Source organism: Paramormyrops kingsleyae, chromosome 6 (genome assembly GCF_048594095.1).
Source record: "Paramormyrops kingsleyae isolate MSU_618 chromosome 6, PKINGS_0.4, whole genome shotgun sequence".
Classification (NCBI taxonomy): Eukaryota; Metazoa; Chordata; class Actinopteri; order Osteoglossiformes; family Mormyridae; genus Paramormyrops; species Paramormyrops kingsleyae.
In genome coordinates this window covers 4,602,838-4,628,966 of record NC_132802.1, presented here as the reverse complement: position 1 = coordinate 4,628,966, position 26,129 = coordinate 4,602,838, and the positions used below count along the sequence as shown (strand labels likewise).

The following is a 26,129-nucleotide window of genomic DNA, read 5'->3' as shown; positions in this document are numbered from 1 at the left end:
ATTTTTAGAAAAATCAATCAATCAAACAAGCAACTAATCCATGCATCCAGCCATGCAGTCCTTTGTGGGATTGTGGGGGTCCGGAAAGTACTTCTTTAAAATAGCACTGAAAAACAGGCAACTGCATATCTTTCCTAACTGGATCAAGGTATAACAAAAGCATCTCACCTCTCCCACGGTTCAGGGACTCGAAAAAGTCATGACGTGTGAACTGAAGCTCCTCCTGACTGCTGCCCTTATTCTGACTGGGTGAGAAATTGGAGGTGGAGCTACTGTCAGCACGAGTGGCCTTGCGGAGGACCAAGTGACTGGTGTTGAGTGAGTACAGACAAATGTCTTTAACCTCAACCTGCAACTTTTCCCTCTCTGAGCTATCCTGCTCAGACATACAATTCTGAATGGTTATACTACCTAAATGTCCCACTAGTAGCTCTGGGTGGCCTGGCTTTCGTGGGATGGAAACAACAGGGGAGTCTATGCTAATGTTTAAATTGAGTTTGACCATAAAAGAATCTACTTTTGGTTCCTCCACTGGAACCTGAACATCAGCCTCATCTTCGAAAATGCTGGTACAATTGCACTGACTCTGCCTTCTGGACCTCCTGGATGGGGTTTCAAAAATCGATACCATGCCACTATACTCTGCCGTCTTTGTCGCAAGCACTGTGGACACTTTGGTGGCTGCCGATTTCAACATGGAGCGAAAGTTGTCCTCCACCTCATTAGCAGAGAGACTGAGCTCCTTCAGAAACTTAGCGGAATGGTTGTAGTGCAAAGAAGCCATCTGCAACTGTAGGGAGCACTCCCCTTGTGATTTCTCCAAAAGATGGAAATTCAGAGCTTCCGACGGTGCTCCAGCAGCACCAGAGAAGAGGGCCATCTCCCCTGGTGGGGGAAGATCTTCCACATTTCCAATGCTGACCACAAACTGACTTTTCCCTCCTTCCTGAGTTAGGTCCACCAGCTGAATGCATCCAAGAGAACCATTGACATCAAGACGACTCCCCATGGAAACATTGACTTTGGTACTGTTTATGCTGGCTGTGGCAATTTTCATGCCTTTCTTCTCTCCACCCAGTACAGTGCCAGTGGAAATAGTGCGCAAGAGTAACAGGTTCAATCGGTGTATCTCCACAGTTACCTCTGTGTTCTGATCATAAGTAGACTGATAGGTTTCATTCAAACCTTCATCAGGCTTGTGATAAGACTGTTGGGGTGAGGGAGTCAAGGAGATTTCTTCTTTAGGGAAAGAATTTTGGAGGAACTTTAGAAGTTCCACCATTGTTTCTGGGTTTAGGATGATGTCAAGATTGTTGACTTGCATGGTGGCCACTTGGAGGGAGCTGTCCAGGTTCATAGATGGACAGTCAGAGCTGACAAACTGGTACTCTAGCTTAATGAGGGCATCCTGGTCTTTGAGAAATGAACTAAAATGGGACATTTTGTCAAAATCTGGCAAGGATTCTCCATGAATATCTGATAACTCATTAAGTTTACCATCAGGTGAAATTGGGGAGGAAGGCTGGCTCTCCCTAAGGCTGCCTGTAGGAACATCAAAGCTGAGATGCTTGTGGGAGGCCACCAAAAGGTCAAAGTCTGAACCGTAAGTCTGTAGGGTATCGACCAGGAGGAGCCCATGGACGGTGAGGGAAACTTCGGCATCATAAGGTCGTTTCACAAAGTGGGCATTTGTGCCAAAAACTTTAAGTACAGAAATATATCGGCCACCACTCTCAATCCCCAGCTGCATGTAGTTAATGTTGAACTCTGCAAGAAGCAGCCTTGATTCCACCAGGACCTCTCTTGTGTGTTGCTCCAGTGTCATCACACTCTGAGTGAGATTTTTTGAAGACCCCTGAGATTTTTGAAGGCCATCCTCTCTCTGGAATATTTTTTCATGACGCAGTGTTACAGGGTCTGGCGATTTTCCATTCTCTGTAATCTTTTGACTAGTGTCCTCCTCTTCTCCTGCGCTACTCAGACTAGCTAAGCAGCTTCGGAGAGCTAACATTTTCTCCATGTTAACATGCACTTTGAGGTCAGGCAGAGTTCCTGATAGAACTGCACCAGGGAGCTGAGGGTCAGAAGTATAGCAGAGCCTCTGCTCCAGCTTCAGTAGGACGTTGAATTTCTCAACAACATGAGTTGGCCCCACCTCACTTTCCTGGAGGTGCTTCCAGTTGTCCTTGTACCGGCCAACCATGATCTGCAAGTCATTGAAGGACAATGAGTACTTTTCGTAGAGCCTTCGATTGAACGGCAGTGTGCCCTCCGACTTCCAGAGGGGAAGCTCTGTGCTCTTCACGGAATCTACAAGATCCATTTCTGGCTCAGGAGAGGGAGACGCAGGGGGCGTGGCCAGAGGAGTCTGGTACTCTTCGTCACTAAGCTCATCTGCTTCCGACTGAGGGGACTTCAGCTTTGTCTTGGGTTCATCTTCAAAGAAAAACACCATATTAATACAACCTTTTCATAATAATCACCCATCAGCAATCAATCACGACACAAGTATGACAGTCATCCAACGGTACCTTGAGAATTAGTCAGAAGAATGCGACCTAAATCCACAACCACTAACATGGGGTCTTCAGACTGAAAGTCATCTGGGAAGATCACCTGAGGGGCACAGATATCCAGCTTCATGGTCCAACGCTTGCTGTTCTCCTGCCAAGGGAAATGCAAACTCGTTAAAGGAAACCACAGCAGGAAGTAGGGAAATCAGACATGTAGATGAACAATAATATCATGAAGTTTGTTAAGAGAGGCCTTACAATGAACTCGCCAACTAGCAGCTGGTCAATCGTCTGCCGGATCTCGGCCTTGGTCTGCATCTTCAGCTTATTGTACTGCCTCCTGGCGGCTTCTGCTACCCTCAGTTCCAACTCAGACTGATAACCAAAACCTGAAGCGTACAAGATCAGCTACTACACCAGCCAAACAAAACCTCCATCACCACAACCTGCACTTAAAATACTAAAAAGCTTACCGGAGGTGTGGACCCGGCCCTTGTAGAAGAAGTCAGCCACCTTTTTGATGGCCTGTGGGTTGTAGATGATATTGAGAGGGCTAGTGTTCACTTCCAGGCGCCTCTCAAAACGACTTCTTGCTGGGTTCCGCTCATAGATCATCTCAAAGACTGGTGCTGCTGATGACTGGTCTGGGTCTGATTTAAGGGTAACGGCGAAATAAACCTACTGTTACAATGTCCCTTGACACAAATTCGAAACATGGAAATATGAACCACAAGCTATTTATATTTAAAACAAACAACATACCGGTGTTACAATATCACTAAAATAACTAAGTAAAATAATCTACATTATTATTTTTGTAAACTTGCCTTAAATATCTACAAATTACACAATTCCACTGGTACATATCCAAACAATGTTTGCATGCAACTCAACGTTCCATGAGGAGGGTGAGGAGAATTGGTTTGCTGTGATTAAAAACACTTGCCTGAGCTGGGTGTTTCTGAACCGCTTGCCTGATTAAATGTCTGGTTGATGCCCACAGCAACCTTATCCTTGTACAAGGAAAAGAGTGATACCATAGAACGATGAACAAGTGACGTCATACGTAATCACTTCATGCAAAAAGGGCGCGAATGAATCACAGTGACACTGACCAGTTTTGGAGAGACGAGCACAGGGAAGTTTGTTCCCTGGGTAGTGAGGTCCCTCAGAAAGAGCCCTCCAAGTTTCAAAGACAGCAGAGAAGACTCTGATCGGGGAAGTGACTCCAAACCAATCTTCACTCCTGAAACCAAATTTAAAAAATCAGTTTGAACACTTAGAATGATTCGCTATTTTTCGCAAAGATGTTATAACAGGTTTATAAAAAGATAAATACAAAAACAAAGTACCTGAGAACTCTAACTGAATGACCCCTCTCTCAAGAGGTGTGGCACTCCCCCCCGTTTGGGCGACACCCCTGTCATGAGGCACAGAGCCCTTCTCATCCTGGTGGAGCAGAGTGACAGCCCCCGTCTCGAGGAGGAAGTCAAGACGTGCAAAAACGTGGTCCCTCCTGGTGAAGGTGTTTAGAGTTTGGGAGTCTTCCAGTGGGTCAAAGAGGTCATCAGCGTTAGCTGCAGGTGCACATAAATGTTCTGCATCGGTCAGATTGCTCTCGTTTCAGAGGTTTATACACATTCACTAAAAATAAAAACAGCCTGAAGATAAAAAAAAAAAAAAACAATAATCCAGGTCATAGGATTACTAAGAAAAGACCACAAAATCAGCCTGCTTCTTGTTCCACTCTACTTGCGTAGAAAGCATCCTGGCAGGGTGCTCTAGTTATAAACCAACACCTAAGGTCCACAGCTCCTCTTTCTGAAGGATTCCAATCAGGACTCTCACCCAGCATGTCCCATGTGCCCTGGTCAGTCAACAGCTTGTCAGCAGCAGCCGCTGCCTGAGCCTCCACGCTGCCCTCCGGGACCGGGTCCGAGTCCCCATACCAGCCCCCCCAGCCCGGGAACCAGGACTGCAGGTACTGCAGCATGCCCGAGCTGCCGCTCTTGGGGATGGAGTCGGCGGGGGAACAGGCGGCCACGTCAGACATGGGCTCTCGAAGGCTCTACAGCACGGGAGAGGCTCCATATCAGACCACAGCCAAACAATGTTCAACATCTCAGATCCTCACTCAGATAAAACACACAGCGGAGTCGCTTATTTAAAATGTCATCTGATTGGCTGATAGATACACAGATCGATGGGCAGCCAGAACAGACGGATAAAATAGGATAAAAAAAAATCCAAAATTACACACAGATCGCTGGTCTCTGTGCTCCAATGTTTACTGAGCATATTTTCAATATCCATAACTGAATAAAATTAGCATGTATGTTAATCATTGGCAGATTCGTTACAGGCTTCCAAGCCCAGGCATGGAACGGCACAGCCTAAAAGACTCCATTATGAGACAAAGCACATAAAACATCAATACGGCACAGAGACTTTACACTGCAGGACTAAGTATGAAAAGCTCATTGCAGCCGCTTGCCTCTGCGATCTCCTCCTGCTTTCGAAAGCGGTGATGGACGACCTCCCTGAGACACTGAAGCTCCTCCAGACTCTGTTCAGTCTCCACCCTCTCCAGGTCACTCTGTTGGAAGAGATGGCAGAAACTCTTCACTGTCTGCTTTTCCCTGCATTAAAGACTATCTGCAACACGACAAACTTCAGCGGTCTAGTCCGCAGCTTATTCCAGCCATGTTCACCCTGAAGGCCCTAATGTCTGGAACAAGAATTCTGAGCCTTTGTATGCCAAAAGAAATGGAAATTTGTATTAAATGCAGTATCAACACCCTGGGAGACATCTTGCATACCTTCCTCACTGAGTTATCAAAATAAGGATCAGAATCAGATTTGCTGGACAAGTATGTTAAGCCAATGGTGTCCCAAGCTAGACATATAATATACAGACAACGAACATGTAATTCACTGACATTTATGCCTCTGTACCTGTAACCAGAAGGTGACCGTTTCAAATCCCATCCTTAGCGGACATATCATATCTCCAATGAATGAGGCCCTTAACTCCCTAAAATGCTCCAGGGGAGACAGATAAATGCCTGACCCTGTGCTCAGACCCCAATCTTTGCTCTCAAGTGTGTATTTGTGTGTGTGTCAGTACTTGTTAAAATGGCAAATAAAGAATCACTTCATTTTAAAGAAAAGACTTGGGTTCCTCACCTCCTCCATGGGGTCCAGGGGGATCCCCTTAAGCCGGTCCATGTACAGGCCGGTGTACAGCTGCGCGTCCTTTGCCCGCCGCAGGGCAAACTCCCAATTGCGGCGCCGCCTCCGCTCCCGTACGTCACTCAGGCTGGCGTCAACGGCGAACCGCCACCACTGCCGGGAGCTGCGCAGACACACGTGTCAGGCACGCCGAGAAGACCGCGCGCACCGGGCGGCCGGCGGGCAGAGAAGACCGCGCGCACCGGGCGGCCGGCGGGCAGAGAAGACCGCGCGCACCGCCGGCGGGCAGAGAAGACCGCGCGCACCGCCGGCGGGCAGAGAATACCGCGCGCACCGGCCGGCCGGCGGGCAGAGAAGACCGCGCGCACCGGCCGGCCGGCGGGCAGAGAAGACCGCGCGCACCGGCCGGCCGGCGGGCAGAGAAGACCGCGCGCACCGGCCGGCCGGCGGGCAGAGAAGACCGCGCGCACCGGGCGGCCGGCGGGCAGAGAAAACCGCGCGCACTGGGCGGCCGGCGAGCCCAGGACCTACACTCACTTTCCAGAAACGGGGACCCGGGGCCTCCACCTCCGAAAGCGCATCTCCCTCTCGCGGCGGTCGAGCTCCTTCAGGAAGGCCATGACCTGCTGGTACTGCACCTGAACAGAAGAAGACGGACGCGGATGAGCACTCAACTCAACAAAGGCGAAGCTGGGCCAAAATAAGGACTTTGTCCAGCACTACATGATCTCCAGCAATCAAATGATCTATAATTAGCCAGCTGGCAAAACCAGGCATGTAGGTAGTGAAGCAGAACAAAAATATGGACTAAGCATCACAAGACTAGATCATTATATTCAGAACGACAGTAACAATACATTCACCCAATGAGCCATCCTGACTAACCAATCCACAGCCCTTCCTGAGTGCAGGGACCCTGAGCCAGAATCTGCCCTGGAAGTTAGTTCTACAGGCACTGTGACCTTTTGGTCCGCAGCAGCGCCCCCCCACGGGTAATTACCTGCGAGAGGCGCAGGGACACGGGTTCCAACTGCACCTGGCCCTCAATGCGCGGGGTGTGGCGGGATCGCAGCGGCTCCTTGGAGGCATTCCTGCGCAGCAGCATGGAGGCGCATACTGGCTCAAAGACGTACTGGTGCTCTCTGCTGTGCATGCATCGCGTCATGGCCTCCTGGCGGGGCGGGGCGGGGTGGGGGGCCACAAAACCACTCTCAGGCACATCATCATCATCATCATCATCTTCTTAAGAACAACAAAACATTATTACTGATATTTTCTTTATTTGTCATATTCTATAATTTTCCATTTTTAATTTGTATACTGTGTATTTTCTTCATTTGTTTGCACTATTCAAATACTATTTGTATTTGACTTTTCCCCTGCAATCAAAAAAGTTCATCTGATCTAATCTCATACAACCAAGAACTACATGCAGACATGTATTAAACATGTTGAGGGTGTATGTTATGCTAGATAAGACCTTTGGCTATGCTACTGAAATCAACCAATGAGAAATGTTACTGCCGACTGCAACCAGAAGCAAATGTCTTACACGCCACCACCAATGAAAGTGCTTCTAGCAGAAAAAACATTAGAGGTGAAACACAAGCATAAAAAAGACTTTTTGATGAGGCAAAATTGTATTTTTTTTAAGAGATAAACACCACATTTTTCTTGGAATTAGGAAAATGCGGTTTGTTTTGTTTAATGTATTCTAGGGTATGAATAAAAAAAATGGAGCATTCTGTTTTTAGAGCATTCACTTTTAAACTAACTATTTTGAATATAGAGCAGCAGTAGCAATACTCCACCACACAGGCTGCATTAGAACTACGGCACTCCCATGTTCTCATATAAATTACATAATGATGCGTTAAAAGCCATTATCCATCTTCTCTAACCCCTTATACATTGCAGGGTAGCGGTGATGACACAGCACACAACAGGTGACTGTCTCAATGGGACGTGAGACCATCACAGTGCACACACCCTAACCCTAAGGGCAATTCAGTCACCAAGTCACCTAACAGCATGTTGTGAGATTTTGGGGGGGGGTGGAATGAAAGCATTTAGTGGAATGTCATGTAGACACAGGAAGAGCGCGCGCACGCGCACGCACGCACACACGCACACAGTTGGGAACTCAAACCCACATCCCTGTAGGTGTCAGGCAACAGTGCTAACCGCTAAGCCCTGCGTTAAAATGAATTGTATAAAATGATAGTAGTCATGGAGTTTTACCTGGATCTCTGCTGCAGGAAGATTTCCCAGCATGCAGCACTCCGTGTCCCAGTACACACAGAAATCCCGGATCTCAAGCTGCTTCTGCCGTAGGAGCTTCCGTACCTATAGCAGGGGAAAGATGCCTTATTGGCTATTTGTATGTCTGTCAGTTTCAGGGCTCAGCGATGTGGACTAAAAACCACATCCCTGTATTTTTAGGCAGAATAGCTACACACAATAAACATCTCAGTATTTCCTAGTGGGCTAAATGTTCAGTCTGACAGTCAGAAGGACATGCGAGATGTCACAAACACTTGTTAAAACAAAGCGTGGTCAAAACCAAATGCACATAAAGGGTTTCCTTTCCTGTTTGCAAATACACATTCAACTTCAACTATTCAGTATTTAAAAAGTGATGAGACAAAAATAAGGTCAATTAAAGCAGCTATGAAATGAAAGTATTGCATAATTTCCACCAACAGATGGTTTTCTTTATTTATGATATTGCTTTGAAAAAAAGGTGAATATTTAGAAGAAGAAAAAAATCTACAGTATATCTAAAACCTATTTGGCAAATGGGTTTGAAACCAGACTGACAACCATTGAAAGTGCTTTTCAAAACTAGAAAAGATCCTCATTTTAAGGTACTAGCCTTTAATAAAATACAACTAATATTACAAATTACAATATTTTTATCCACTGAGCTTTATTAAAAATCTTTTCTCACACTATTCCCTCATTTGGGAATCAAAATACTGCATATGTTAATACCATCAAAGAAATAGTGCGTTATGACTTTATATTTCCAGCTAATGCTCACAGCTCTATCAAATATCATGTGTATAACACACACAATAAAAGTATACTAATATAAACGGTATTGTCTCATCCTCAATCTCACATGAAAATATACAGATAGACCATGAAAAGGCGACGTATCAGCCAGGCCGAGATGATATGTACTGCATTAGAGCACAGCTCACCGGCTCCTTAGAGGCGTTTTGCGCAGACACATTCTTTATGCAGACGCCGAAGGCATACGGTTTAGACGGGTTGGAAAAATCATCCTCAAACCGCAAGTGAACATCTTGAATCTTCAGCTAAAAAGAAACACAACCAGACACCAGTTTCGATTTAACTGTGCCCCGACATACATTAAGGCGGCGATAAATAAAATGGCGGAGAGCATTTCTCTCCTTGTCTCTATTCTGGAATAATGTTCAGAATTCTGTCAGAGGGAAGAACAATCAAAACTAGTCAATACAACCCCAAAATAATGGTCAGTACAATGGATCCCCTTAAATGGGTGGAGACCCCCCCTCAATACTCAACCCAAAGTTATGCCCGTGCATATAAACCCTCGGCAATGAGACGAGCCGATAGAGAAGTCAGTCAAATGTGCAAAATACATAAATAACTAAGCTTTAGTGCCGAGTTAAATTAATCTGGAAGGCAGAGAGCAGTCCACATGACTCTGAGCGGAATAGGAAAGTCGATGGAGTGGGAAGTGAGCCATAAAGAACATCCAAAGCTCACCTCGATGTTCTCCACTATCCTGGTGACCAATGACGCGGTCACAGAGTACCAATAGGATTCGCCCTTTTGCTCCCGCTCATTCTGCGAAGCACAGTAACAAACAAAAACTCAACACCTGCTGCCCAAAGTTAAGCTCATTCGCACGCAATTAAAAAAAAAAAAAATCACATTAACATTATTTAGCAGACAGTTTTAACACAGCACACTTTTTTTGTGAGAACACAGAGTCAGACTGTCCCTGGAGAAATTGGGGGTTAAGAACCTTGTTCAAAGGCCCAACAGTGACATCACTCTGCTGTCCCTGGGCTTCGAACCTGTGATTCCTGATCCCTGGCAGAGATTAGCCCGCTGAGACACACACCATTCATTGCGATAATATTTCACAGAAAACAATAGATGCTAGAAAACCATTTAACTATAGTATGACAATATAATAATATATATGTACATATACACACACATATATAAGCATATTTTATATACATATATATATATATATATGTTTAAAAATACATATTTATTCTCACATATATACAATTAACAGCAATAAAGCAGCTAAGGAATAATAAAAAAACTATGTAATAAATAGAAAAAGATCATATGTAACAATGGTTTCAGCACTTTGCATTTCCCAGTCAGCACCCGCCATGTGACGCATCTACATCGTTTGCCACTTTCACCCAGTGGCAGGACTGGTAGCCAGCGCGACCTCCTTTCTCCGCAGCGCTAAGGCCCTGCGTTTCATTCACTTCCCACACTCACTCAGTTACACTGTGGATGCAGCACAGCTCAGATCTGCCCCCTCCTGTATAAATGTCAGGGTGCTTTTCAAGGGCACGGCAAATGAGAAGTTTCAGAACCATTTGCCAGAGTCATATTCTTCATCTAGTCATCTGTCGTGTAACATTTCCTTTCTCCTCTTGTCACATTTACGGAGTATCTCAGCATTTCCTTTAACCACAAGTCATTCTAAATAATCCATCAATTTAAATAAATAATCCATCCATCCATCCATCCATCCATCCATGGGGTCATGGGGGTAGCAGTCTAAGCAGACATGCCCCAACCTCCTACTCCCTAACCATCTTCCACCAAGGTGTTCCCAGCCAACTGAGAGATATAATCTCTCCAGCGTGTCCTGGGCCTGAAACATGTACATGTTCACGTTCCTGGGGGCCCTCTAACCAGCGAGGGCAGCTGTGGGGGTCAGAAGCTGTGTGAATCGGGCACCGATCAAAGGCACGGGCCTTGTGCACCGATCCTCAGTTACTGAAGCTAGCATTCGGAATTATATGCACTGTGATTTCGGGGGCGCGGGTAAAAAACAAAGAAACGAACACTTAGCAAACTGCTAAGACTCAAGACAGCTCACCTTCCACTTGTCCTCCAGTGCCTGCAGCAGCTGCTTCTTGCGCTCCTGCTCAGAATCCCTCTCTTGCTGCTCATCAAAGTCCTGAAGGTTGGCCGGCCCGATGATCAAGTTAAGCTGGGACATGGAGACGACCCAGGGGTCGCTGTGCGGCCGGTAGACTGGGATCTGGAGAGTTATCTTCCCAATGAAGCCTGCAACATGACAATGAGGTTACACAAAGCCCTGTTAAGATTTGCTCAGATAATGCACTAGCAAAGAATAACATAGCCCTTTAGCATTAGATAAGATGGCTCATTGTTTTGATAGCAGTGACAGTCTAATCTTTAGGAAGAGTTTGGTAACATTAAAATGCAATGCTAAACTTGTCGGTAAGGATCAAAGCAATGATCTGCAGCAATGATCTGCAGCAATGCTCGACTGCAAAATGCGTCTCCCATAACAGACCTCACTGCTCCACATTCATGTTTGTCAACATTCTTTCAATGCATAAAAACCCATGCAAACAAACTACTAATCGGCTCTTACTCACCAGCTTTGACCTCAAACGGGAGATCAATTTCTCGAAGCGCATCCTTTCTCAAAGGGAGGTTTTCTAGCTCGACTGCCCCTAAAGTACGGCAGCGTTAAGGGTCAAACTCAGCACATAGCACACGGACACACTGCCGTTGTAATCTCAGCACATGCAAATTTTCATTGTACCTTTCAGCAGGGCAATGGAGAGCTGGTCAGTGTTAAGGTTGCTGACATATTTGCCCAGGTAGGTGTTGAGTACCCAGGCAACAAGTCCTTCCAGCATGGTGAAGGATTACAATGTGGGAATAGGGGGATGTGGGTGGAGGCCACAGGGTTTACTTTGGGTACCGATAGGGCATGTACTGAGGTGCATCAGCAATTACCCTCCAAATCCTAACCCCAAGACCTGGTAAGGAGAGAATGCAATACAGTCAGGTGACCTACATCTAGTGCTATGGAATTAAGTACCCGGACTCCCCAAACATCGAAAAGGTTAAACCTTAGCATTAATATAGAGTATGAGATCTCAAAAAGAAAGTTGTGACGCTCCTCATAGGGACGTTAAAAAAATACAGATTTACTTAAGAATTCAAACACCAATTTTAACATTGTATTACGTACTTTCTTGTCCCACATTGCAATGTTTTTGTGGCAGCCCATCTGTTGCACATCCGAGTGGATGAAAATTCAGATATAAACTAACAGCTTAGACGAAGAGAAACGGCTAACTAATTAGACAAACTGGCTGGTTACCAAGATCATAAGCTTACAAACTGGCAGGCATTTGTTAAAGAGATCCTGTAACACATAAAAATTCAGGCAATTTCCCGAAATAGGAAAATGCTTGTCAGCGTGAGCGGCTGGCTAATTAAATTACTGCTAGCCTTGCAGTGAAACAGAGCTAGCTCTGCCCTAAATCCAGGGACAGCCAGCGATACGGGTCTCGGAGGTGACTCGCCTACTTGGGTTTCACTAACGAGAAACTGTCAACTTACCATTGTTTGTGGCGAGCTTAGGTGCCGACGTCCTTTACGTCAAACATCTGGGTGTTTGGATAAAATGCATCGTCACAGCATTCATGTAAAACTTCTTCATGTTATGTGGCTGTAGCGCAAACACGCATCCTTCAATACAGAGACTACCAGGCAAAATCAAACAGCAGGATAACAGGCTATTTACTGTACACAGAGATCGAAGTCGTTATCAAGTCTGTTGTGCTTTTCGATAACGACTATTTCTACACACCTATAGAAATGTCACTGCAGAGAGACACGAAAACTGAAACTGTTTTGTAGCACAAGGTTGGTCCAATATTTTATACAAGAATTAATTCAAATTGGCTGTTAATTAATACAGACATATTCAGGTTTCAACGGTTGAGTCATTACGGTTGCGACACTGCAGCAACAAGTTCAAACGAACTGTTTGTTTTTCTCCCTTGTGCTTTTTGCTCTCCTACCCTTAGATGTCAGCATCACGGACATACAAAAAACAATATTGAGTACATATAGCAAGCTCTTCCGGTCATGTGACTACAAACGTCATTTTTCTAGATTTTCAAATTATGCTGAGGACACCTAGCGGATGGATGTTATATAAACCTAGATCAAGAAAAACTTGGGATCTCGGTGGATGTGGACTGGTCAGCCACCCCAGGAAACACCTTAGACAGAATGCCAGTCCATTTCTTGGCACACTCTCACTAAAGACAATTTAAATACCCATAACAACATGTTTTTGAACTACGGATGAAAACTGATGAAATTCAAGCCCACAACCCCTGAGATGCAACCCACTGGGCCACTGTGATATTGTCAAGGTTGCCAGCTGTCACACATCTGACCTGACACTCATGCTTTCAGACTCTCACGCTCATGCAAGAAATCTTATGGTAAATTTATATTGTTTCAATATAAACCTAATAATAACTACATTAAAGGCATTTAGATAGGTTACAAACCCTGCAGACCATTTACAAGGTAATAAAACTGTTACAAACATGTTAATGCGCGTGCAGAATTCAAGATCTCATTCCAGCCAGCTCACTAAAGCTACCAATCCTGTACTGGCATCCCTATCCATGCCGACCAGTATGCACCCAAGGCTTATGTGCTACTCTGCCTCGAATAGGCTTCAGGATCTATGGCAGGATAAGCGATTTGAAGATGTGCAGATTTCCCTTTCTGAAACTGTAGTTCAAACCACTGAATCGAAAGTATATGGCACATAGGTACACTAGATTCACATGTCCGCAAATAAAGTGATACTTTATAGTACAGATCTACAAGTTTAAACCTCGGATAGAATTGAATCTACAGTTTCTACAATTAATAAATAAATTAAGGATCCTACCCAATTTGTCTATTACAGAGTTATGATGAATTTGCAGTTCTAAGAATGAATCAATTGCTACGGGCAATTTAGAAGCACAGTTAGCCGATCCCCTGTTTGGACTGCAGAGGGCGATACAAGGGAGAAAATTAAACTATACCATAAGGTTTAGGAGTGTGTTTATAGTGGGGATGGAATTCAAACCCCTCATACCCCCGGAAATCCGAGGTAAGAGCCACCCACGGTGGGTAGGTACCCACCGTTCTGCTCGCACTCGCAGGAATGTGTTTGCCAAAAGTTGAATTAAAAATAACGTCTCTGTAAATGTACCTGTTTTGGTTACTCCATGAAACCAGAATAATGGACTTTAATTCTGTAATTAAAAGACATGGTTTTGACGTTTTCTAATATCTGGACAGAGCAACAAAAATTTTTAAAAATATGTAGGCCTATTTACGTTAACTCTCTCTAACTTCCCTCTATCTCTCTTAAAGCAGAAATTTAGGAGATTTCATCTAGCGAGCAGACTGAAAATAAAAGCTTACTTGCAGTTCACCGATCGGTCGCCAGGCGAGACTGTTTACCAGGTAGACATGCTTGGGTGGAACTAAAAGTGATAACTGGATAACTGTCACTTTTAATGGCAATAAATGACACGTGGAAAGAGTGGGAGGCATAGGAGAAGGCACAGAAACAAAGTATTTCTGCTCACTCTTCCTTACCATTGGGCCATGTCATGTATTTCTGACATGTGTCGCGGTAGCTAAATGTTTTTTTTATCTTGCTATTCCACCTACACCAAGGGTCTTCAGCTATAATTTAACAAAATGCATACTAATTGTCTCACATGTTCTACAAATATGCGTGAAATGCCTTTCTTTATGTAGTCTAATTATTTAATGTGTCATACCGTATTATCCAGTCCTAAGATCTTACTTATCTATAAAACCATGCTTCAGTGATAAGGGTTTCCTATCTCGTCTATTTACATTTAACGATCACAAGGTTGAAATCCCTTAACATACAGAAACCCGCGTTTATGGCGAGTTTCGACGTAATACGGGCATTAATCGTAAACTGATGGGCGGGTGGGCACCAGCGGACAGCAAAGAAATACGGCGGTGTTCGCCGCGATCGCAGCCGAGTGAGTCAGCAGAGCTGTCAGCATGCCACAAAACGCACTCGCAAATGGGGCCAGTTATAAGGAGCGGCAGCCCCGCTTCCTCCCCCGCCTCACCGCGAAGCCCACGCGTATGTTTAGGCGCGACAGCCAATCAGGTTATCGGGAGGACACGAGCAGGGTTTCCCGGCCTTGGCTCTGGGATGTCCCCGTCCCCACGGAGCTGTTATTGTTCTAGTGAAGATATTCATGAATTACGGGTGATTTAGCGGTTAATTTAATTCCAGCCTTCATTTGACATCCTCTGAAATGATTCATTCTCTGGATGCACATCAGTTGGACTATATATATATATATATATATATATATATATATATATATATACGCACACACAAACTATATTTCCAAAAGTATTGGGACACCTGCCTTTACACACACATGAACTTTAATGACATCCCATTCTTAATGCATAAGCTTTAATATGGAGTTGGCCCATCCTTTGCAGCTATAACAGCTTCAACTCTTCTGGGAAGGCTGTCCACAAGGTTTAGGAGTGTGTTTATGGGAATTTTTGACCATTCTTCTAGGAGAGCATTTGTGAGGTCAGGCATTGATGTTGGATGAGAAGGCCTGGCTCGCAGTCTCTGCTGTAATTCATCCCAAAGGTGTTCTGTCGGTTTGAGGTCAGGGCTCTGTACAGTCAAGTTCCTCCACACCAGACTCGCTCATTCATGTCCTTATGGACCTTGCTTTGTGCACTGGTGCACAGTCATGTTGGAACAGGAAGGGGCCATCCCCAAACTGTTCCCACAAAGTTGGGAGCATGAACATGTCCAAAATGGCTTTGAATGCTGCAGCATTAAGAATTCCTTTCACTGGAACTAAGGGGCCAAGCCCAACCCCTGAAGAACAACCTCACACCATAATCCCCCCTCCACCAAACTTTACACTTGGCCCAATGCAGTCAGGACAGCACCGTTCTCCTCACAACAATTGGTTACCCAGACTCATCCATCAGATTGCCAGACATCCCACCTCCTCCACTGCTCTAGAGTCCAGTGGTGGTGTGCTTTACTGTACATCACTGCATCCAACGCTTTGCATTGCATTTGGTGATGTAAGGCTTGGATGCAGCTGTTTGGCCATGGAAACCCATTTCATGAAGTTCTCTGCGCACTGTTCTTCAGCTAATCTGAAGGCCACACAAAGTATGGAAGTCTGTAGCTGTTGACTCTGCACAGAGTTGGTGACTTCTGCACTCTGTGCGCCTCAGCATGCGTTGTCCCCTCTCTGTGATTTTACGTGGAGTACCAAATGTTTGTAGAAGCAGTCTGCATGCCTAGGTGCTTGGTTTTACACACCTGTGGCTATGGGAGTGATGGGAACACCTGAATTCAATGATTCGGAGGGGTGGCCCAATATTTTTGGCACTATAGTGTGTGCGGTATATATGGAGTGTGTGTTTGTGTGTTTGCGTGTGTGTGTATATATATGTATATACAGCCTATATGTGTGTGTGTGTGTGTAACAATGTTGACATTTGTCCTTTACATGGGATAATTCATAATAAAAAATATTAATAATTCATCGATTCTGCGTTAACAATGAAATAACTGATGCAATACTGTAAATGTGATTAGTTGAATAAACCACATCGTGACAAATTACTTTTAATTTTGCCCCTAAATACCATGACAATGGATTTGAAGTGAAACACTCAGTATGAGCTTAAAGTGAAGATTGTCTGCTTTAACTTAAAGCTACAGACAGTGTATTGTGTGAACTATGCAGGAATTATAACCATGGTTATACATAGACACCCCCACTTCCACCATTTTAAGGGACCAAAAGTATTTGGAGAAATTAATATTATCTTGAAGAAAACTGTCATACTTAATACTTGGTTGCAAATCTTTTGCAGTCAATGGTTGCCTGAAACAGGTGCCGAGTTTCCTCACTGGTGATTTCCTGTCAGGTCTGTTCTGCAGCTTTCTTCAGTTCCCGCTTATTTTGGGGACTTTTGGTCTTTAAATTTCTCTTTGTGGCCTTGAGGAACTCTGGTTGCTTTAGCAGTATGCTGTCAGTCCTCGTCTTACTGCAGTTTAAAGCTCCGTCCAATGAGTTTGACGCATTCTGTTGAATCTGAACAGATATCTCTGTACGCCTAACAATTCACCCCACTGCTGCCAGCCCTCACTTTAACCACATATTGGGTCTTTCACATCAAATCCATTATGATGGTATATAGAGCCAAAACAGTACAAAAATTATCACTGTCCCAATAAATGACTGCATATTCAGTTCCTGCCCCCAGGTCTATGTTGATTGGTGGTAGGTGAGTCACTTTAGCACTGTCTCATCCCACCTTCAGAGTAATGGGTTCAGTTCCTGCCCCCAGGTCTATGTTGATTGGTGGAAGGTGAGTCACTTTATCACTTTCCCATCCCATCTCCAGAATAATTGGTTCAGTTCCTGCCCCCAGGTCGATGTTGATTGGTGGTAGGTGAGTCACTTTAGCACTGTCCCATCCCACCTCCAGAGTAATGGGTTCAGTTCCTGCCCCCAGGTCGATGTTGATTGGTGGTAGGTGAGTCACTTTAGCACTGTCCCATCCCACCTCCAGAGTAATTGGTTCAGTTCCTGCCCCCAGGTCTATGTTGATTGGTGGTAGGTGAGTCACTTTAGCACTGTCCCATCCCACCTCCAGAGTGATGGGTTCAGCTCCTGCCCCCAGCTCTATGTTGATTGGACTTTGCATGCTGTCCCTGTGTTTGCATGAGTTTCCTCTGAGCTCCAGATTCCTCCCACAGTCTGTAAACATGATGCTGAGTCTGCAGAAATGCTCTGTATTGTTCTACATTCATATCAAAATTCCTTTTCTGACACTGGTCCCCAAGACGTCAATTCAAAACTGAATCTCACACAATCCTCACACAATTTCGTGAACATACTCAGAACGGTGAACTGGACAGTTTACAACTAATGAATGTGAATGTCACACCAGAAGCAGCAATAACAGGCAAAAAAATTATTTTCATATTGTGAGATGAAATATGATGTATTATGACATATCAGAATCGGCCCTTTAAAATTATTACCTGATGATCTTGATTTTCTCATGTGCTCCTTGTCTTAAGAACATAAGAACATAAGAACTATACAAACGAGAGGAGGCCATTCAGCCCATCGAGCTCGCTTGGGGAGAACTTACCTAATAGCTCAGAGTTGTTAAAATCTTATCTAGCTCTGATTTAAAGGAACCCAAGGATTCAGCTTGCACTACGTTATCAGGAAGACTATTCCATACTCTGACTACACGCTGTGTAAAGAAGTGCTTCCTTAAATCCAGTTTGAAATGTTCTCCCGCTAATTTCCACCTATGGCCACGAGTTCTTGTATTTGAACTAATGCTGAAGTAACTATTCGGTTGAACAGCATCCAAACCTGTTAGAATCTTATAGACCTGGATCATGTCCCCCCTCAGTCTCCTTTGCTTGAGGCTGAACAGATTTAGCTCAAATAACCTTTCCTCGTATGACATTCCTCTAAGACCAGGAATCATTCTTGTGGCCCTACGCTGCACCTTTTCTAAGGCCGCTATGTCCTTTTTAAGATATGGTGACCAAACCTGTACACAATATTCTAGGTGAGGTCTCACCAAGGAATTGCATAATCTTAGCATTACCTCCCTTGACTTAAACTCCACACACCTGGAGATATACCCCAACATCCTATTGGCCTTTTTTTATTGCTTCCCCGCACTGGCGAGAATGAGACATGGAAGCATCAACATACACACCAAGGTCTTTCTCATAATCAGCTACCTTTATTTCAGTAGGTCCCATAAAATACCTGTACTTTATATTTCTGCTCCCTACATGGAGTACCTTACATTTGTCTATGTTAAATTTCATCTGCCAGGTATCGGCCCAGTCACTAATTAAATTAAGATCCCGCTGTAGCTGCTGAGCCGCTAGTTCAGTATCTGCTACACCACCTACCTTGGTGTCATCTGCAAATTTCACCAGTTTACTGTATATATTGGTGTCTATATCATTTATGTAAATTAGGACCAAAAGTGGTCCTAAAATTGAACCCTGCGGTACCCCACTATGAACGCAGGCCCACTGTGACATTGAGCCTCTTATAACTACTCGCTGCTTCCTATCCATTAACCAGTTATCAATCCAGGTCGCTGTGGTCAGTGTTGATGCACTCCTTCCTTCCATTAGTCTTGACACTAATGATTTGTTTATATCAGTAAAGTAGGTTTCAAGAGCTTTCTAATGCTAAGTGGTGCTAGCATATTTTAATTGCTGGTAAAAATTTCACTTTGCATTCAGAGCGGCTCATAAAACATAGGCCTATACATTTTCGCCCCTACTGAAATCATAGTATGTTTTTGCACTTTTTGAAGCATTTGCAGTCTAAACTTTAATAACACCTTGTGCGGTGGTTTCTGGGTCAGGCTTCTGGTTCAAAACCTGACATAACTTTTAATATAGGACTGTGCTGAATTCACGAGTCATTCACATTGATTCAACATACCGGGAACACTTTTGTCCCCAGGCACCTCATTTTAATTGTCAGAGCACATTCACCCTGGAATAGAGGGGAAACTCATCCAGCACAGCATTGGAAATAGAGTTACTATTAGGTCTGGAATAAAGAACTGCTTTCTCGGGGCTGTGAGGGAAACACTGTCTAAGGAACCACTGAAAAAGTTCACTGTCATTGTTGATTTGTTCAGCATCTTTCATCATATTTGTTACACATGTTATATAATGGATGGACCATACATATACCGTAGACCTAATTTCAGTCATTTTCCATCAACAACATTGTTGTTAAACAGAACCTTTGTGCCTAATCCAGTATTTTCCCTCATATTTCCTAGTCTTTTATATTTAATTATCATTCAAGCATGTTTCCCAAGTGTATTTCCTCCAGAATCCCAATTGTAGAACACGGTAAATGTATTTCTCCAGCTGGACTCTAAACATTGAATTCTAGGGGCTCCAAACAGGACATAAACTCTTTTAAATTAATGATTTCAGAACCACTCCTGATGGTAGAAGAAGATATATTTGTGTGTGCCGGACTGGCTTTTCCTGCGACGGAAGCAGTGCATTGTTGTATGTAATTGACTTTCACCGGTAACAGACGATGGCATGACAGCTGCTTTGATCAGGATAAGGGGTTGGAAAAAATATTTTGCGACACTATTTAGTCATCAATGCGATAAGATCAGGCGCAAACAAATATCTAAGTGAAAAGGGAGGGAAGTGCATTGACAACTTAGCGGGAATGGAAGGGAAAATAAACACCTCTGATTCTGTGTGTATCAGATAGCACGCAGCGTCCTACTTTGCCTGAGAACATATGCAGATGACAAAAGGATCTGGAAAAGGGCAGCAGGTGACTATCACCAGAACCCTGCATCACATGACAGGTGTCAACACTACATTAGCATCCAAGTAGGATACACCTGTCGTCTGGGCAATGCTCTGCGCATTTCGCATGAAGAGGCTCCTGTGTTTGCGTGCCTGGAAGTGGGCGAGCGTCATGCATTTTTAAACTGGCCATCTCTCAAAGTCGGACGCTACATCAGTAACAGATCTGTGGCCCTTCCTCTCTTGCAGGGGATTCTGGAGTTTGGCATGCCTCCCATTTCGCAAAATGTGATAGCGGGGAGAATCCATTAGGTTTTGGTATGCATGAAAAAATCGCCTTCTACAAAAGATCTTCTTCTTTTCAGTGTATTTACAGACTGCATTTTCTGTGTGGCTGGATGTAAAAATATTACAGCATTAAGATTAATTCAGTTCAGAATCAAAGTTGGTTTATACACATTACGGCACATCTGGTAAAAACAGGCTGACCAAAATGCTTCCAAGTGATGGAGCGTATAATATAATTGTAATAAGTCTTGCAGCATTAGCTGTCGCAATCCAGATTTCATAAAAACCGCATTTCATTATGTGATCTATGACAGACACCGCTAACGGGTAACAAATTATCCACGGCTCATTTGGGTTAATTACTTTTCAACATAAATTCTTAAAAGACTTGCGGGGGAAGGAAACACTTCCGTATTGTCTGATGACCCATGTGAGTAAAAAAACATATATTAACTTTCTTCAGTAGAAGATCTATACTATTATTTATCATTGTCTTAAAAATAGATGTGTAATGTGTCTTCAGGGGCAGAGAAAAACTTTGCATAACACCATCCATCTTCCAAACACTTATCCTGCTTGCAGGGGGCTTTGGAATCAATCCCAGGCAGCAAAAGGCACGTGGGCACCCCTGTTAGAGATGCCAGTCCATCACAGGGCACACGCTATTGGCACACGATGAATTATATATCTGCGGACTGCAGGATGAAACCCATACAAAGCAGGGAGATCAAATAAACTCCGCACACGGAGAATAGGTGGGATTTGAACCCCAAACCTGGATGTGTAAGGTGATGGTGCTACTGCTGGATTTCATTTTAAACCCCTTCAGCTTGCCTGTTTCCTGATTCGCACATTAAAAAAGTTTATTTTACCGTTCTTGATTGAAGATGGTTCTGCTTGTAAGTAATACTGAGAAAGATTCATTAGATTTGTAGCCATCTCTGTCTTGGGGGCTTTGGGCAGGGATAACATGAAGCACTTTGAAACAGTGAAATGCTGTGAAAAATGCACTATATAAATAAAATTGAAAATATTGTTATTGTGTATGGTTATGTGGAAATCAGATCAGTAAAGTATGATACAATAACTGTTAAAACATAGATAAAGAAAACCAATTGAAAAGTACAATAACTGTACACTACTGTATGTATGCTCCCTTCGGGAAGTCAGTGTCCGTGCATCATTAAATCTTATTGATTGTGTAAATATTGAGGACATTAGCTCAAATATTAAAGGCTGCCAGACGAAATCCTGAATGATCTGTGTAATTGCACTTCCTGACTTCGTTGATGTCTTTGCCCAGGTGTTTTTGGTCACTGTTATGCCATTGGTTGGATGTCTTTTGTCCATCGTGCTGTTCTTACTGAACTGCACACACTGTAGTGTGTGAAAATCCCAGCAGGGTGACTGGTTCTGACATGCTAGAGCCGCCACATGCTGCACCAACAATCACGCCATGTTCAAGATCTAATAGATCAGGTGTCTCAGCCATTCTAATGTTTAGTCGAGCAGCAAGCAAACCTTCTGCCCCTGGCTGCATGCTGCTTGTGTTCAGATGCAGCCGCACGACTTGGGTGTTTGGAGGCTCAGGTTATCAGCTTTAGCAAGTCGTTTTACCTGAACACTGAAGTACTGCAGATACAGTGTTCAGGGGCTCAACATCCGGGTTCGTACGGAAATAACAATAATAATGATTGATACTTCATTGATCCCCATGGGGAAATTCTCTTTACATCTCCACCAACTTGCTCTCTGAAGGTGACGGCAAGCTGGCAGTGAAGGGCAGCCACCCATAGCAGCCCCCAGGGAGCTGGGGGTTAAGGGCCTCGCTCAAGGGCCCACAGACATACTGAGGCTGGGCTGGAGCTGGGGGTCCAGAGGCTTAGCCCACCCAGCCACGCACCAACTGCAATAGGAAACTGCAGTCACATTACAAGCCCATGTCCTTTATCTTGATATAGAAATACTTTCTTTAATATAGTTATAATTATTTTCTAATAATTTTCTTACCGCAATTAAGCATGCATTTATTCATCTTTCAACTGTATATCGAGTTAATGGCTGCAAGATGTAATTAACGTCCCAATGTGGCGTTCGGCTGTCACTCTGCTGTCTTCTTCGTCTCCTAGAGCACCTTGGATAGTGGCCACCTATCAAAAATTCAGTACTCATGTTGTTGACCAACAAACACCAGCACCTCGGACGGCGCCTGCCCTTACTTCCACTTCATGACCCAACTTCTAAGCCTTTATGCTTTTATTATGAGTCTGGTTTTTAATAATCTTTTCCTCTCTGGGAAGTTCACTAGTAAAATAAAAGACGTATGAACATCTGCTGGCTTTATTCTGCTTGTAGAATCTGGTGTGGAATTTCTTTACTCCAGGTTGCACGGTGAAATTAGCATGCTCAGGATTAACGGGTTATCACACCAATGTCGGATTAATCCCATGACCCAGGGCTTTGATTTCCTTGTCTCCAGGATTTGCTAAATTTGGGATTAGTGTCAGCCGCCGCCTGTCGCTTTGCACCCTTCTTGCCGGTACAGGCCTGATGCGGGCCTGGTCACTCAATCCACCGTGCTGGACATGGCTCCTGTTACCAAGAAACCCGAGTCTCTTCACACCCAAACCCCTCTGTGGCCCCCTGTGAAATTATTCATGCTCTCTGTCTCCATTGAGGTGTAGCATTACTGCCTATTTCACTCCATTCAGCTTCCTGCCAATGTCGCTGTAGGCAGGACAGGTACAGGAAGCCCAGCACCGTCGTACACTTTGGTGGCCGTCTCTAAGGATACTTTATCAACAAATGGCAGTATGAATTCTGTCATATTTTAGGTCCTGGTTTAATTGTGGTTGTGCAGCTTGATTCACGATGCGTGTAACTCATGATTTAATGTAGTAGCTGTAGGTATTTGCTTATATCCTGTTTGTTAAGAATCCTAAAATAAGGAATTGTATGTTTTTGGATGGTATGTAACTGTACCTGCGCTTATGTACACTACATTGACAAAAGTATTGGGACACTTGGCCAGGTCACCTGCAACTTTTATGACATCCCATTCTAAATCCATAGGCATCGATATGGAGTTGCCCCCCCCCCCCCCCCCCTTTGCAGCTGTAACAGCTGCCACTCTTCTGGGAAGGCTGTCCACAAGATTTTGGAGTGTGTTTGTGGGAATCTTTGCTCATTCATCCAGAAGAACATTTATCTGGTCAGGCACTGATGTTGGTCTAGCCCAACCCCTGAAAAACAAACCCATACCATTATCCCTCCTTCATCAAACTTTTGAACTGGCAGAATGCACTCAGACAGATTCTCCTGGGATCTGCCAAACCCAGACTCATCCATCAGACTGGCCAGATAGCGGATTGTGATTCGTCACTCTACAGAACACGTTTCCACTGCTCCAGTGGCAACTTACTTTGCAGCACTCTGTCCGACGCTTGGCACTGCGCTTGGTCATGTGAGGCTTGCTTGCAGCTGCTCGGCTATTGGAGTTCATTCCACGAAGCTTCTGGTGCCCAGTATTTATGCTGGGGTTTAACACCAGAGGAAGTTTAGATGCTGCAGATATTGAGGCAACAGATGTTGGTGACTTTTATGCACTATGTGCCTCAGCACTTGGTGACACCATTCTGATACTTTACATGGTCTGACACTTCATGGCTAATTTTCGTTTGTTCCTATACGCTTCCGCTCTGCAATAGTACCACTTACAGTTGACCATGGAATATGTAGCAGGGAAGAAATTTCACAAACTGACTTACTGTATTGCAAAGGTGGCCTCCTATGACAGTATCTCAGTTGAATTCACTGAGCTCTTCAGAATGACCCGTTCTTTCACAAATGTTTGTAAACCTGACTGCATGGCTGGGTGCTTGGTTTTACATACCTGTGGCAATGGTTCTGAATGAAACACCTGAACTCAGTGATTAAGAGGTGTGTCCCAATACCTTTGTCCATTTAGTGTATGCTGCTTTAGCTAATATGAGATGGTGTTCTTGGTCATCAGCTATTAATTTCACTGACACTTTCACCCATCATGCTAACATCATTTGTGGTTCTTCTCTGGGATTTGTTACCCAGTTTGTTACCCAGTTTGGTACCCCTGGCCAAGTGACCACTGCTTTATTTATACTGTCCCACTTTTTCCACTCCAGGAGTCCCCAGGTGCTGTGTCCTGCTAAAGGCAGTATGAACTGTCACCGACATGGAACAGTGCTGCATGTCCCACCAATCGCAGGTCCATGTGGAGCTTCCCATTGCAGATCTAGGCCTGGAGAGATGTCTGGGCTGGATGAGGCACAATGATAACCTTTATTCCAGGAGTAGAATTCTCTGTAGCTTTAGGATAGATGTATAGCATTATAAATGGGGATTTTTTTTTTAACGTGATAAGCCAGTTTGCAATATTTTGCATGTTTATACATTGCTTTTTAAGTACCCTTGTGACCTGGTTAGTCAAGCACCATCTGCTGCTGTAAAAACAAGCAGAAAGATCGCCAAAGTCATTCAATCTTTTTGTACTTTGGTGATATAACTGGTTTTACTACACGCAGCAGTAGTCCTAATTTAGTCCTCTTCCGTTACATTTTAGAGTCGTCCTTCTTTGCTAGAAAACCTGCCATTCTCTATCACCCAATACTAAATATCCTCTAAATTATCTCTACTACTGTTTTCAGTATACGGCTTAAACAATAGAACTTAGTGTAGCAATAAATATAGGTTTTCATTTTACGCGTCGGCTTGATCAGCTGGTCGTCGTTTACACATTTACCCTTGTTGTAATAATTCCTCACCAGCTGGATTCTGCTCTGTGTGCATTTGTGTGTGTGTGTGTGTGTGTGTGTGTGTGTGTGTGATTGAAAGAAGAAAAGTGAGAGCAGAGGGATGCAAACTGCAATATATTCTGTGCTGTGAAAACTGGACCAAACAGGCTTTGTATGGATTCCTGGGAAGAACCAAAGGGAAAAACCAGTGTGAGCAAAGCAGGCAATTATAAATCTACATCAAACAAAAGAACATCTATATGTATGTATGAATGTATATACAATAACACACATACAGGCTTCTTTGCAGTGGCATTTACAGGCAGACGTGGTCTCCCGTTGTGCACGGTATTTCCCGTTGATGGGAAAGCAGAAAAGATGCCGGCATCGTGGTGCCGTGAGCTACTCGCCTCTCCCTCTCAGTGTTAGTGTCAACCTTCCACAGCCTGGCCCCCAGCCATGTAACCATGGCAACAGCAAGAAGTAAACGGGCAACAGGAGAATCCTTGTGTTGTTATTTTCCCCCTGTTTAAAGAACATCACGAGCCAAAAAAGCGCACGCGCAGAATTCTTATGTTATCATCACTCCCTTCCTCTCAGTGCAAAAAGCCTTAAACCCACACACATATCTCTCTGGTCCATCCTCTTTTTTGTGTGAGCGTTAGCTGGGGAGATGTTCCGTCCTATTATAATTCTTGCCGCTATGTCTGTTCTTGTATTCTCCCTTGTGCCCCTGAGGTAAAACTCTCTGCTGTCAGACTGCTTCACAGAACACAACTATCTATTGTTCAGATGCTGACGTTCTACAGAAACACACTGAATACACTGCACCTTAAGATTACATTTTTAGAAAACTATTTTAGCCTTTAGCACTTGCTA

At 44.1% G+C, this 26,129-nt stretch overlaps 1 protein-coding gene across 5 annotated transcripts in view; it reads right to left on the bottom strand.

The window, feature by feature from the left end:
• Nucleotides 1-12,854, bottom strand: part of vps13d (vacuolar protein sorting 13 homolog D) — a 61,331-nt gene extending 48,477 nt beyond the window's left edge. For 4 of the 5 annotated variants that reach the window (XM_072713430.1, XM_023841423.2, XM_023841424.2 and 1 more), the window contains exons 1-19: nt 12,345-12,854; nt 11,536-11,755; nt 11,366-11,443; nt 10,837-11,027; nt 9,465-9,545; nt 8,912-9,028; nt 7,947-8,051; nt 6,706-6,876; nt 6,243-6,343; nt 5,700-5,868; nt 5,008-5,109; nt 4,362-4,581; nt 3,866-4,090; nt 3,629-3,759; nt 3,460-3,526; nt 2,987-3,163; nt 2,772-2,902; nt 2,532-2,664; nt 169-2,436 (exon numbers count right to left, since the gene is read on the bottom strand). In XM_072713430.1, coding sequence (XP_072569531.1) covers nt 169-2,436; nt 2,532-2,664; nt 2,772-2,902; nt 2,987-3,163; nt 3,460-3,526; nt 3,629-3,759; nt 3,866-4,090; nt 4,362-4,581; nt 5,008-5,109; nt 5,700-5,868; nt 6,243-6,343; nt 6,706-6,876; nt 7,947-8,051; nt 8,912-9,028; nt 9,465-9,545; nt 10,837-11,027; nt 11,366-11,443; nt 11,536-11,632 — 4,564 coding nt within the window. In that variant the 5' untranslated portion in view covers nt 11,633-11,755; nt 12,345-12,854. The remainder of the gene's footprint in view (nt 1-168; nt 2,437-2,531; nt 2,665-2,771; nt 2,903-2,986; nt 3,164-3,459; nt 3,527-3,628; nt 3,760-3,865; nt 4,091-4,361; nt 4,582-5,007; nt 5,110-5,699; nt 5,869-6,242; nt 6,344-6,705; nt 6,877-7,946; nt 8,052-8,911; nt 9,029-9,464; nt 9,546-10,836; nt 11,028-11,365; nt 11,444-11,535; nt 11,756-12,344) is intronic. The other variant, XM_023841422.2, reaches the window with a different exon arrangement.
• Between the last annotated feature and the right edge of the window lie 13,275 nt (nt 12,855-26,129).